Source organism: Bombus terrestris, chromosome 15, assembly GCF_910591885.1.
Source record: "Bombus terrestris chromosome 15, iyBomTerr1.2, whole genome shotgun sequence".
Classification (NCBI taxonomy): Eukaryota; Metazoa; Arthropoda; class Insecta; order Hymenoptera; family Apidae; genus Bombus; species Bombus terrestris.
This window is the reverse complement of record NC_063283.1, coordinates 42,121-56,599: the sequence shown is the minus strand read 5'-3', so window position 1 is coordinate 56,599 and position 14,479 is coordinate 42,121. Positions and strand designations below refer to the sequence as shown.

General features: G+C 36.4%; 2 protein-coding genes across 7 annotated transcripts in view; both read right to left on the bottom strand.

Annotated features, from left to right (window-relative positions):
* Positions 1–385: 385 nt before the first annotated feature.
* LOC100651854 (sphingosine-1-phosphate lyase) lies at positions 386–3,379 on the bottom strand. Of its 5 annotated transcripts, none has more exons than XM_048412480.1 (9): positions 3,264–3,379; positions 2,487–2,634; positions 2,204–2,443; positions 1,913–2,136; positions 1,609–1,845; positions 1,317–1,526; positions 990–1,228; positions 655–922; positions 386–596 (listed from the first exon to the last, which is right to left on the bottom strand). In XM_048412480.1, exons 2-9 carry the CDS (start codon positions 2,632–2,634, stop codon positions 465–467), a joined length of 1,698 nt encoding a protein of 565 aa, XP_048268437.1. In that variant the 5' UTR covers positions 3,264–3,379; the 3' UTR covers positions 386–464. The 5 variants fall into 5 exon arrangements, with proteins under 5 accessions (XP_048268437.1, XP_048268436.1, XP_048268438.1 ...); XM_048412479.1 differs by lacking the exon at positions 3,264–3,379 and adding an exon at positions 3,056–3,250; XM_048412481.1 differs by lacking the exon at positions 3,264–3,379 and adding an exon at positions 3,056–3,248 and having other exon boundaries at positions 1,913–2,121.
* A 436-nt stretch (positions 3,380–3,815) lies between these two features.
* Positions 3,816–14,479, bottom strand: part of LOC100651733 (tubby-related protein 4) — a 29,696-nt gene continuing 19,032 nt past the window's right edge. Inside the window, exons 5-16 of one of the 2 annotated variants that reach the window (XM_048412478.1) lie at positions 13,176–13,341; positions 12,212–12,480; positions 12,024–12,112; positions 11,794–11,928; positions 10,931–11,330; positions 10,234–10,411; positions 8,513–10,151; positions 8,186–8,299; positions 7,885–8,107; positions 7,517–7,696; positions 7,314–7,443; positions 3,816–7,240 (exon numbers count right to left, since the gene is read on the bottom strand). In XM_048412478.1, the coding sequence (XP_048268435.1) occupies positions 7,327–7,443; positions 7,517–7,696; positions 7,885–8,107; positions 8,186–8,299; positions 8,513–10,151; positions 10,234–10,411; positions 10,931–11,330; positions 11,794–11,928; positions 12,024–12,112; positions 12,212–12,480; positions 13,176–13,341 (3,510 nt within the window). In that variant the 3' untranslated portion in view covers positions 3,816–7,240; positions 7,314–7,326. Of the gene's footprint in view, positions 7,241–7,313; positions 7,444–7,516; positions 7,697–7,884; positions 8,108–8,185; positions 8,300–8,512; positions 10,152–10,233; positions 10,412–10,930; positions 11,331–11,793; positions 11,929–12,023; positions 12,113–12,211; positions 12,481–13,175; positions 13,342–14,479 lie in introns of those variants that run through there. The other variant, XM_020867147.2, reaches the window with a different exon arrangement.

Genomic DNA, 14,479 nt, shown 5'->3' with positions numbered 1-14,479 from the left:
TTACATAATATTCTATAAAAAGTACCAAAAGAATTGTACACATGGATGTATTAAAAATCTATAACGGAATATATGTATATGTATTGTATATTTCACGAAATGCATAAAAATACTGCTATTAAACAAGATATCGTCTATTTAAAAAAAAATTGATTAGAATAAAGTTTTGTACTTTAAAAGTATATGTCTAAATAGTTCAAAACGCCATTGCATTGTACAAAATATTCCATTTATACGTATTAAATCTCTCCAATATATGGTCATAACTCTATATGGTCTTGAATTCTATTTTGTTTTTTAAATTCAATCTTTTAAAATATATATAGGTTGATTAGATTTTTTAATTAAAATTGTATAAGAGATTTCAGAAAATTAATGTTATTTCTTTTTTTTTTTTTTTTTCATTTCTTCTTTACTGTTACATTTGACTTTATAAAAAGTAAGCTAATAGTGTAATCATCAATTTAGATACTCGATCCATTATTAACCATTGTTTTATTTCCTGGCGTAAAGTATATAGAATCTAAGAAACATTTTGCAAAGTCGCCAACAATACTTCGGTCTGGTATGCTCTGACTCATTCCATAAATTGCAAGCTGAAAAAGGATATTGTATATGGTATTTATATAAAAATTACTTAATAGTTATATTTACCTTCCCATCAACAGGAGCTTCTGGATTTTTTAAGATTATACTTAATTCAGTTTCAACATCACTTAAAAATTGATCTGCTACACCTAATTGTGTATGGACGTACGTAACACAAAGATGTATGCCACACGGGAACTGAAGTGTATTCAAGTTCCATCCTCTTACATTTAGAGCTTCCGAAAGTTTATAAATGTGAAAATCATTTGACCCTAATGCTATAACCGAAGTAGCCGGGGTACCAAAAATAAAAATTCCATCTAATATTCTCAATCTGCGATCAATTCCAAATATTCGATTATACAGTTTAACAGATTTGGCAAAAAAAGTCAAATACGTACCGTTGTTCGATATATTTAGTAGTTTCTATAATTTTCTTTGTCGATTCTAAATATTCATTATAACCAAAATACATTAATGTAGCCCAACATGATGCTATAATTCCACCAGCTCTTGAACCACTTACAGTTGGCGAACCATATATACCACCAGGCCAATCGGTTGTTATAGTATATTGATAATGTCTTAACTTTTTATTTCTATAAAGAATAAGCGAAGAACCTTTCGGAGCATATGCATACTGAAAGAAACAAAATAATATAAAACACCTGTATTATTAAATAAAATTATTCAATATTGTATGTATAATTGTAATATTATTTATGTACTTTATGCGTATCAACCGATATACTTGTAACTCCGGAAAGTCTAAAGTCACAAGGTGGTACATTAAAACCTGCATTTGGCATGAAACAAATTAAAAATCCACCGAGACAAGCATCAACATGAACCGGAATATTGTATTTTACTCCTAGATCAGAAATTGCTTTAATATTATCCATTGTTCCATACGGAAAGTTTGGTGTTGATCCTATTAACTATTATAAATATTACATTAATTCCAATGCATTAATTTGAATCTAATTTGAAAGTTATTTCCTATTATTATATATATTATACCATTATTGTATTCCTTGTAATAGCTTTTTCCATAGATTTAATACAAGCAGTATAGCTATGTTGGTTGACAGGGACAGAACGTACTTTAAGTTTTAAGTACTGAGCAGCTTTATCAAAAGCAGAGTGTGCTGTTATAGGCATTACTATTTCTGGATTTTTTATACCTTTCACATTCCTTGCATAATCCCTATATGTTTTACATGCCAATAAGATCGATTCCGTACCACCGCTGGTCATCTGAAAACATTTTATTATATCTTAAGTTAGTTCAATCGATCAGCATTTTAAAATGAAAACAACTTACAGTGCCACAAGAATCTTCATCTCCATGGAACAAATTACAAACTATTCTCACCACTTCTGCTTCCATCTTACATACACCAGGAAAAATATCAGGATGTAATGGATTTGTATATGATGCAATGCTATAAATATCTCCCATTAATTGCAAAAGATTAATATCAACCCTATATATAGCTCCAGACACTTTACCACTTTTCCAATCATAATCACCTAAATAACAATATGCTATATATATATATATACACATTGGTATACTATAATAAGTTTTTTTTTTTTTTTAATTGCTTGTTACCTAACTGAACACATGTTTTTATTCTTTCTAATATTTCTTTCGGTTCCAAACTTTTCTCTGGAAGTTTCACAATGAAAGGAATATCTTTTATTCTCTGTAACGTTTCTTGTTCAAACGTTTGATTAATCTTATCTAATTCTTGATCAATTTTATTTCTAATAGCAGGTATAAAATTCCTTAAACTAAACAGTTGCTTCTTTGCTCTTTCTACCAGACCTAGAAAACGAAATTTGCTATTCACTACAAATTTTTAAATGTTAGTATACATTACAAATAATCATACTCTCATCTTGAAAGACAAAATTCCATAACCAAACTGTGGCAAGGATGGTTGTACTGGTTATAGTCACTATTTGCCATGGTTCTTTGGCTTCAAAATAATTATTAATCAGTTGTTTCATATTATTAACACCAAGAAAATATACGTTCATCTAAAAAAAACGATAATATTATCTATATGTATTAGATGTTTTTCTTCATTTCTACATGTTTTTCTTCCAAATTATCATAAAAATTTGATCAGTAGATTCGATACATGTTAACGTAGATATTGTAATTAAATAATCTTCGATGCAAAACAAGCGCCAACACTCTTTCGTTATTTCATATGTATGTATATACATATGTATATACGGCATACACACATTTATACACTTGATCTTTAGCTCTTATTCTTCCTCTTTCTCGGCGCATTTCATTCCCTGATACTGTTTTTATCATTTACTATGTATTCTCCTTTCTTTTGTTAACTATTTATTTATGCGATTTTTCCCATGCAACGTGGCGTTTCAGAAAATTGATGAGTGAAATTCGACATATTTAAAAAGAACACTGGGAATTTTTAATACATACCTTAATTTTTAATTATACTATAAATATATTGAAGCGAAACGTAAGTGCACATCCCGAGCAGTTTACGAGGGATTGCGAGATAAGTTATAATGCTTCGATAATTCAGTGTATCAGAACATTAATAGATAGTAGTCCCCACCCTTGCTTCTGTTACAGATTACAGACGAGATGTCTGTGCCACCATTGACTAAATACAGGATAGACTTACCTGACACTATGATAAATATGAGACTTTCGTGTTTCACATTCTGAAATACCGACATCGAAAAAGATTATTGTTCCTTACGCCCTCTGTGATTTGCTACGGCAGATATGAGAATCACATATGCAATATTAAAGTCAGTTGTCGAGAGCGATAGAAATGGATCTGGCATTTTAGACTTTGCTCATATAGAAGAGCGGCGCGCGCTAAAAACGACCAAACAAGTGACAACAAAGCAGCAGAAAATATATTAAACTTATAGATTTGTATAAAATAAGCCACAAAGTAACTGATCGTTGACGCGTTCTGAGTTTGATTTATTTTCTGCTGCGTTGTCATCGCTTGTGTGACTGCTCTTGCCGCTCGCCGTTCTCGGCACGATCAAAGCCTTACATGATGTACCGTCTCCCATATTCCCCAATACCGTTTATTCTATACACGATTTATCATTAGCTCCTCGTCGGTGCCCGTATGTCGACCATGGTTTGAGTATGCTACATTTATTTAAACAAAAGCATAGTTCAGTCGAAATTTATATAAAAATAAAGCATAATAATCTCGTGTAGAATTTCATTCTTTATTTACAAATATTTGATAATCAATGAATTCGGTAACAAAATTGCATTGCACAGATGCAAAATGATCGTTCAGCGCTAACAATAAGAGCACAAATTAACAATATTATTATAGAAGGGACAGAAGAACTAATATTGATACGATTTCCACTATGACGTGTTGTTAATCAGTGCAATATAATAATTATTCAATTGCAAAGTTTTACACGTAGCACAGCATTTTTACCTCTATTTGTATGTGCATAATTTCAGGCATAATCTCAACGTTATGCTCATAGAGAAACCGGAATATATCAACAAAAGACAGGGGAGATATCACCGTCAGTTAACGAACATGTAACACATAGCAAATATGATTTGTTGAGCTAGGCCGAACATTTTCGAACTCAGTCACGATCGTGGCGCGTGTAACTACATATATTACCTATAGATACAAACGCCTTAGACAGCTTATGTGAATCTATAGTACGTTAAAATACACAGTTGCTGTACAACGATAGAATATCGAGAACGATCCGCTGTGTGATGTTTCTGTTTTAGTTCGGTACCCAACTTTCGTATTTCGTAGGTCGATTTATGTATACATAGGCACTATTCATCGTCAGAAAGGTATGTCGATGAAGATTCAGTGATAATCCAAAAAATATTATATGACAATTTGTTATTCTTTTTTCGCATGGATTTTCATTTATGCGTGAATACTGTCATCAATGATGACACAGGTGTTAAACGTTAATAGATCTTCAAGGAGAAACTAGTACGTGGCGGAAATGACTAGTCATTGATATAGATGTTGTTAGTATGTAGCGTGACTCAAGTCCGTCTTGCTCGGCGGGTGTAATAAAGACGTAACGTATGTGAAAGGTAAATAGGTCACATTGATGCGATTCTTTCCTTGATATCAAAAGTTCGTGCAAGTATGAAAAGTTAATTATCGCGAAGCTTTCACCATAACGTGACGCAATATTCTTTTTCTGTTTCCTCTGTACGTTTTCGTGTTTTCTTTCTAATCCCTTCACTGACGAAAACTCGTACATCGTGCGATCATACCGAAAAGTACAAACTGACTTATAATTGTTGCGATGACGCATGGTCGACAGCTATAATAAAATCTATCATATGGGGAGTACATTTTAACCAATAAGTACATAACCGTATACCTACGAAATAGTATTTTTAAACATACAAAACATTCTTTGACATACGCACGAACTCATGGAGAATTTTAAGGAAACACTCGAAAGAACATCAAGAAACGATTATACGATTCAATCGATCGATTCCATTGTTTCGAACGTGTGTGTTCTGCATTTTTCTCGTTTTCGGATGTTCATTACTCCCTCTATGAACTTGAAATAAAAAATTTTTTCACACGCGCTAAGGTCGTGGACGTGCAGAGAGAGATAAGCGGTAGGCGATACAGCGACAAAACTAGTGACATGTGACGATAAAGGCAAAGCCAATACAAATGTTGACCTTACCACTTACCGCTCTCTGTATGTACGTAGCCTAACGCATGCCGTTGTTTATTCCATGGATTAGCGTCTTGTGTTTCACGGTACAAATGCAACAGTGTATCAACGAAAAATCAACTTGTTGTTGATGATACATCACGTACTTTATAACGTGCTATCTACTACTGGTGACGACAATATAATTCAACATACAGCGTTGTCTAGAAAACAAATCAATCGTACGATTTAGCGGTTCTATATGTATACCGACGATTACTGTCAATACGTGGCATAAGTATTTGTATATTTATCGCTAACTCGTGAATACGGGGCGGCCTGACTATAATTAATTGTAAACATCGTCGAAAAAAAACCTGCCTTATTAAAATTGTTTGTATGTACATACATGTCTGCAAAAAATAGGGTTGCAACCAGTATAACACGCACCGTTTTGTAAGAAACCAAGTTGTTCTACAGCCTCATTTGTCTTACGTATATTTACGTTAGCAAGTGCTTTTACGACTTTGATATTCGTGGCGCCGTTTTAGACGCGCGCATGAATCATATATAAGAATATGGCAACAAAAATTACAATTGTGTTATTACACAGCTCGCATCCTCGTTTGCTATCGTTTCAGGCGCCCCACTCTCGAAATTTCGATTCGACGAAAAAATAACTATTCCTTAAGCGTTTTTCGTGTAGGCCTGAAATCGATATTTCTTTCCTTCTTTCTTGTTCATATTACTTATAATTAGGCGAATGAAATACAACGATAATGGATTAAGTACAGACGACAGTTAGTTTGTTGCGTATACACACTGGCATACTGGCGGAATACCCTCCCTCTTGTACTGTCTAGTTACATTCTTTTAATTGGTCTTTTCGTTCTTCTTCAATTTGCCCTTTTCGTCTTCCGTGCTTCGGCGAGAACGAGCACAGGTCGGACGTTATATCATTTAGCGTTATCGTTAGTTTTTCATTTCTTTTTTCTTTTTTTTTTTCTTTTCTCATTTTACAATACGCCTTAAGAAACATTTAATCGAACAACATGAAACACTCGCATGGCTATGCGAGCCTGTCTATATATATGTATATAAAATTCGAATATACTCGGCGGACCGCAAAAATGAACGAGACGAACTTTCAACAGCATCATTAGACTCCAACGTGTCGCATAAACTATACAAAAATCAGCGCTCGAAGTTGGGAGAAACGAAATATTTTGGACGGTACGACGAAGAAGCATTTCAACAAAATCTTATCTTTTTTACCACGGTTCCTTGTCACAAAATCTTTGTGTTCCGCTCAAATTCAAATCACTCTCAATTGTACATTTGCTAAAAAGAGATTCTGCGAACTGACGTATCGTGTTATTTTAATTTGAAGGTGTTGATTCGAGAGAGACTTTCGCGTAAGGCCTTCGGGAGCTTTTACGTTTCTATATTTCTCTCCTTCTCCTTCCTCCTCTGCTTCTCCTTTCCCTTTTTCTTCTTCTTCTTCTTCTTCTTCTTCTTCTACTTCCCCTTTTTCTTCTCCTTCATCTTTTTTGCCCTTTTCCCAAGTTTCTCTTTATGTCTTTTCTATCGCGCCACAAAGCGCTGCAAGGCTATGAGCTTCCCTCAACTTTGAGATTTTCATAAAAAGATCTCTGTATCGTGATTGAACGTTTGTTCGTTTACTTAATGATTTATTTCAGTTCGTCACTAGTAGTCTTAATAATAGAAAGACATGTGGCTCTATAACGTGTTCAAAAGCTATATTTAAAAGTGTCTGTATGTATTTTCCTTTTTACTATGTGTAGCATATTGTTACAGTTTTTTAGCCTTCCTAACACTCGCGCTATTTTTCCTCTCTTTCTTCTTTTGGTTTAATTTGGACGAATAATTTATGCGATTACAGCATACGCTCCAAGCGATACTCTTAGAATTCGTTTTTACAATGTCACACGTGAACCTGAAAAATAATCTTAGCAATTACGAAGCAAGAAATCAAGAAGCGACTCTCATACTTGTACCAAATGAATTACCGGTGACTAACGATTACTTGAGTCGTTGTGTAACATTAGCCAAGGCAACGGCAAATGCTTGTAACGCGCTGAAGGGATATTGAAAATCCAATGTATAGGCGTTTCCATCTATCCTTCCAAATTGCATGACCTAGTGTAATATCGAGAGCAAATGTGTTATTTGATCACGTGAAACAGAACACTTAAAATTACTATTTATATACCTGTCGCCCTTTGAATTCTATTTGAAAGTTTTTAGCGCTTTCCTGAGTTACTCTGCCACCAAAGTCAAGCTGATATACTTGACTGGATTCATTCCACATAGGTGCTTTATTGTGCATCACAAGCTCCCGCCGCACTGCTTCTGATTTGTTACCAGATATCCCTGCTCCTTTCTGCTTTAACTGTATATCGCAATTAAAAGTAGATTTGGTCTTTGTGTAATCGATCGATTGTTTATTTAAAAAATAATACAGCAGAATTGAATGACAGTGTAATGTATTTCGAATCCCCGAAACGAAATAATTTTATAGAATTTGTGGTTAAATTGTAATATGCAGGTATTATTAATATCTAGCCTTTTTTTGTTTACCTTTTGTCGTAACTGTGCTTTTTGGAACGTTTCGAGATCTCTGTAATTCGTTGACAAATCGTCTTGTAAAAGTCCTTCCTCGTCTGAACTCTCACCTCGACTTTTTCGTGCTTTTCTACTTAACAAAGGACTCGATAAAAGTCTTCTTCTAATTGGCGAAGCAGATGCTGGTCTTTTACCTTTCTTCGAAGGCGCCGGACTACTGGGCGAACTTCTGGGTAATCTAAGGAAAATGTTACTTGTCGGTGGAAGGTTGTTTTTTTTATCGAATAAATGATACAAATCTTATAATGTAATTTGCCTGGTGGATGGACGAGGTGACGGCGGTGGCAAAGAATGACTTTCATCGAAATCTCGAAGTCGAGCTGCAAGACCGTCTAAGGATGATGCCAATGAACCACTTGGACTGGATACTCTGGAATAATAACACGCATTATTAATGTGAAAACTTCAATTTGCATGCATTCTAAATTCAACAAATTTAAATTAAAACAAATGTTGGTAAGATTTTTCATAAAGAATGCCAAAATCGCCAAATAAAACCATAGAACCTAATCCCAACCTAACCCCAACCTAACTCCAACCACAGAATAATGAGTCTCAGTAAGTGGTCATAATATCGGCTTACCTAGCAGGAGAATTACAACTCTTCAACCGTGTAGATTTAACTTGAGCAGAATTAACTATACTGGCGACTGTAACGTATTCTGTACACTCCGTAGGCATCTCTGTCGCGTCTGGTAATTTCTCCAAAGGTTTGTTACTTTTCTCTTCGACAGTCTCGATATTCGTAGCGCCTACAATCTCTTCAGCGTGTTCAGGCAACTTTGGTGGCAATGATATTTGTTCGTTAGGCGGAAATATGTCACTAGAGTCTAAACTTTTTGATTTGCCACAGTTACGAAGTCTCGGCGATTTTGATGATTGCTGTCCAATCTCTTGTTGAGTTTTATTCTTTTTTCTCCTCTTAGTTTTTCTCGATACCAAAACCAGCCTCTTATTAGGTGCCTCTTTTCTAAGCATTTTTAAGGCGATATCGCAAGGGACCAGTTGCGCGTCCACCATGTCCAAATAACCGACACTGCAACTTCTGACTATAGAGTCGTTGACGCAGAGTGGACCGATACTGACAACCGTCTGAGTTCTGTGAACTCCTCGCGACTGATCGAACGCTTCTGCTTCGCCGCGACACTCTTCGTCGATGAAACGCATTTCGTCGACCCGGTCGGTCGTAGAATTACAAGTATTCGATTGACCGGCGTTTGTTTTACCGCACGATTCTGAGTGAGACTTTGTGGGATCTTTTAATTTCGTAATGCAGTACGAACAAGATTGTCCGATACATTGATCGATGTTTTCTGGGAATTGATAAGAGCAGGCCGGCGAATGATTGCTCGACAAGTGTATACCATTCTTGCCGAAAGGACCATTATTCGTTCCGTGTTGATTGCTCAAGTTGGCCTGATACGGTGTTTGACTAATGTTTGCCGAACTGCCGACGTTATGGTTATTTTTACCCTGTATTTCGTTCACGTTGCTCGAACATGCGATATTGTGCAGTCCATTAAGAAATATTGTTTGCGACTGAGGAGGACAGCTGTTGTTTGTGCTCAGACCATTTACGATGGCACCTCCCTGAGAATGACTGCTCGATGCTTCTGTATTCGAGGCCTGTCCATTGTGCATTGGCATGGGAATGATAGTCGACGGACAGTTAGACGTTAAAACAGTTTTATCGTCCTGAGAAATCTGATTAAATTTGTTATTCTCGAGCTCCTTCTTCGAGACGAGCCCTGGCTGATCGGCAAGGGCGGTTTTCATCCTCTGAATGTTATTCGAGTAATCGGTACCCGGGTTTGACGTTGCGATTATAGTCTGCGTGGGCGCGACCGCATTTTTCGGAGATTGAAGAGCCGGTACGTCGCAACATCTCGGTGGATTGTGCCTGGGTGGAGTTCGGTAAGTGTTTGTGGACGCAGTTCTCAAGTTCTCGTACAGATTGCCCATTTCTTGTAAGTCCACATAAGGTAACTCGTTTTCGAAATTGTCAGCCCTGGACAAAGCGGTTGGTAAAGACTCGTTGGTCATAAATTGATTGGAAATTTGTGATTTTGGGCGATTGGAATTAAGTCGCGTGTTTCGGGGCGTCATTGGTGCGATCGGAGGAGGCTGCGCTTCGGACGTGTTTCTCGAGGCAGCTTGAAATTCCTGAAACGATTCTTCTTCGTCTTCGGAGAACAAATTCGGGTTGAACGTTGGATCTGGGCCTAACCGAGAAAATCGATCATCAAGTTTTCCCATCAACGAACTTTATTTTTGTTTATGATCACGGAAATGGTATAGACGTACCTGCAGGCACGTCATCTCGCAGCTCCGTCATCACCAAAGTCATTTGTCGTGGTTGTAGATGGAGCAACGATGTTCGATAAGTAACCTGACCCAAGTTGGCGGGCACCGAATCCGCCAGACCGTGAAACTTGAATTTCGTGCCCCAAATATTGGACGTTACTTCGACCAACCTCGCATGCTGCAAACAGATATATGACTGATTTTCCAACACCTTAAGACTCAAAGGTCTCGTTAAACTTTGCCACATCACGCAATTCGTTATTGCTCGAGTTTAAGCGCGCTGTACCATACCATGATTGAAATGAGTTAGAAACACTCGTGTGCGATGAATGGGGCACCAACAGAGGAGTAAAACGTGTTAAGAAATATCTACATATCACAAATAACAGTGAAGCTACGTTGATTACAATATTCTAACCTCAATTAGGATTACACGTCAACTGACGAGGACTAGTGTTAACAAAAAAAAAAAAAAAAAGAAAAAAAAAAAAAAAAAAAAGAAAAGAAAAGAGGTATAAAGACTCGTTTGCGTTTTATCTCGCAAGTATCTTGCGTATCTTTTAGACTCGTATGCCGCTATGCGCCGCGCCGTACTGTGTTGTGCACTCCTAAATCGTTCCATTTTCACAAAGATCATTGACCATAATTCGTCGTCGTGAAACGCGAAATCCCAAGAAATATTGGAACTATACTTTACCTCGGGTAAGGTATCCACGTAGGTAAGATCGTCGGTTTCTTCGTTCGATTTTTCTTCTTTTTTTCTCCTGCTTTTCCTTTTGTTCCTGGGTGATCCACACAGGTCGGCCGTGTCTTTCTCTGTATCGGAACCATCACTAAACGATGGACACTGTGACGTGTCTTCCACGACTTGAAGAGTATCTTGGTTTTGTGGATCGAATATCACGAATTCTGGCCTGATTTTGCTTGTCCTTCTGCCCTTTAGAAGAGGCACTAGACCACCTAGATACTCCAAATATAGTGTATAACATGGTACCGGTTCCACGGCGTGTCTGAGCATGGTGCAATGTAATCTTCCACCCCCTGGAGGTGGACGTGACACGAAACGTCTTAATTCCTTTGGTTCTGGCACGGAACATCTGCAAATGCATATTATTAGACTGTTTTATTTATGTTTTATTAACTGCGTAAAGCTGTTGCCTTTCAATTACGTCTATTAAAATGTATAAAACGACTGTTAAACTATTATTATGTATGGCTGTGTATCTATATGTATAGTTATTATAAGTATTAACTGTTTCGAAGGGAATTATTCTTTACTTTTCTTCGTAACTTTCGTTTATAAAATAGTATATTATGAAATAAAATATTTCATTAGAAATAGAACAAGGCTCTATAAAAATTAAATTTCTTAAGATTAAAGTTGTACACGTTCATGTTTCATTAAGGTTAAATTACAATTTGACATTTTTAAAATTTGCCCTTTATTGCCGTTTATTGCTGTTTCTCGATACCAGGAACAATATATACATGTAAAAATTCTAAAAAAGGATTCTTTCATTTCATCAGTTTACATTTTACAGAGATGGAATAGCGTTTTACCTTATTGTGCTGGCGAAGAGAGCAGCCACTGATGCTCTTAATCTCGGTGGCAATGGAAGTTGCTGAACATTCGATTCCCTCGTCAAAGACGCTCTTACAGCTAAACGAGACAGCAATTGCAGAGAACCTACTCGTCTATAGAACGTGTGCATCATATATCAAACACTCGAGTATAAAAGACAATTAGCTAGAATAATAATGCTCTTCTGTGAAAAGAAATGGAATATTACCTTGACACCCATGCCGCGTGAACGCGTGCCCCGGTCGCAACGAAAAGTCTTCTATCGTTATGACCCCATGTGAGCGCCGATACTGCACACTATGATATAAATATGAAACAGACGAGTAGAAATAACGTGTATATCATCGTAATGTCTCGGTTAGATAAGCGCGGCTGCCGTTCTGAAAAGATACGTACCTGCGTGTATGGTATCACAGCGGTGTACACAAGGGTACCGGCCACTGAATAAAACTTTAAAAGATTCGTATATTCGTGCGGGCTATTCTGACCGTTATCCGCATCCTTCGTTCCCGCGATTGCCAACAATTTTCTAGAATTGCTCCATTCCGCGTGCAGGGGAGCTTTCAGCTTTGTACGTATCGTGATAGGCGAGACGTCGTCGAATGAACGTAGCATAACGATACTCCCGTCAGCCAGGCAAACCGCCAGAACGTAATTTCGATCGTCTATAAACATAGTAATTTGCGCTTCATATTTTTACTCTGCGTTATAAGATATAGTCACACATGCGACTAGATAATAATTTTAAGCTATAAGAGTTAAATTATATTAAAAGTGCGTTTCGATACGATATATGAAATTTGTAAATTTGATTAATTCTAAATATAATATGCAATATACAATATGCACAATTCTATTTTATTGAACTCAACAACGAACAAACGAGTTTCAAAGTTTATCGATCATCATTTTTCGTACAAGTAATAAGAGTTTCAGTTCAGATAAATGAATTCCATCGTTTAATTATTCGGAAGATCGTTTAACTAGAGACAAATTATTACAATTTCGTTCTAGTAAATGCAGCCGAAGCAGAAGTGGAATTTTACATTATCAAGATTTGTAAAATAGATTAATTCCTCTCATCAAAATCTATAGTTCTTTTTTTTTAACTGATAGTGAAAGTGCGAGGATGTCAACGTTCTTTTCCTCATTGAAAGAAAAATCATTACATACGTTATGTATATAAAAATTAAAACTACGCATATAATATAAAAGTATTTATACGTATGTATAATACATAATACATATAAGTGTATTTAACTCGTTTGAATGCAACAATTCGCACATATTAAGCTCATAAAATATACCGATTGTAATAGTTGAAACAGATTATTTTATAGGCCACACCGCGCCGTTGTACCTTTATGAGGTCTATCATTCGTTAAATCGTCATCTCCTTCTTCCATCGTAAACTTCTCGGCACTCCAAGCCATCGAGGTGACACCAGCTGCCAATTGTACTTCGGACACCATTGCTCCGTGCACGTCCATTACTATTAATTGTCCAGCCGTTGTCCCGAAATATACCTATAAATGTCAACATCAATATCGTATGCGTTAAAAAGAGAATCTAATTTGTGTAATAATTTTATCCACCGAAAAACGATGGGAACTATTTAGCCATTCGGTTTTGTCAATATTTGATCGCCTCAATTTAAATATTGGTGATGATTGGTAACACGGTCTGAACTTTCGTCATCATTAAGAAAGCTTTTTTTCACATTTCTAGTTTACGTTGATTTCGTGGAAAAATTACACAATATGTGCGTAATGTGATAATTGCACAAAAATCAGGAGCCAAGTGTTGCAAATTATGCAGAGGTGGAGATGTTTCTATTCCTCGAAACGGAGATCTTAGACGTGTCGTACAGAAGGACAAAGCGAGTGATAGAGAAAGCGGCACTGAGAATGGAAGCATTTAGCAAACATTAATGTTCACGACCTAAAGCTGAGACCTTTAACTCAAAAGACAACAGTTATTTTCGATTTGTGATCAATGAAGCTTTTACTAACATGTTTGTTACATTTTTCTAATTAAAATGGCACCAAACACGATTTAATTTGAAGCATATTTGCGTACTTAATAAACGATAATTAAAATACATATCAGTAAGTAAATATAATTCAAATTATATCACGTTTGGCCTCATTTTATCCTGAAAGATCGTACAAATGCGTTACTAAAAGTTCAAAAGTGAAAAAGTTATCATTTTTGAATTGGTATTTAGATACATTGTCTCAGGCATATATAACATTGGATCATGTTACACTATTCGATGCGGCAGCAGGCCGGCGTGCTTCTCGATGCGTCAAAGGAGCCTTCCCCCAGTAGTAAGACGACGACTGTGCTATTATGCAGAAGATCTTTTTGTGTAATTATCGAACTTTTCTTGTATTATTATTATTATTATTATTATTATTATTATTATTTGTGTGTGTGTGTGTGTGCGTGCGTGCGTGCGTGCGTGCGTGCGTGCGTGCGTGCGTGTGTGTGTGTGTGTGTGTGTGTTAGTCCCTCAGCAGTCGCCCTGATGATTTTAAATGGGTTTGAATTCTATAAACAACATATGTACATGTTAGCGGCAATGCATCTTCGTGATATAATATAATGGAAGATAGTCTGCCGCTATTTAGCCTTATCACAATTTATGACTGGGGCGTGGGC

Coding starts and splice junctions, on each gene's coding strand:
- LOC100651854 (XM_048412480.1), bottom strand. CDS start 2,634: ATGAACGTATATTTTCTTGGTGTTAATAATATGAAACAACTGATTAAT. Junction 2,137..2,203: donor AAAAACATGTGTTCAGTTAG/GTAACAAGCAAT, acceptor ATATATATATAG/CATATTGTTATTTAGGTGAT. Junction 1,527..1,608: donor TTACAAGGAATACAATAATG/GTATAATATATA, acceptor TATTTATAATAG/TTAATAGGATCAACACCAAA.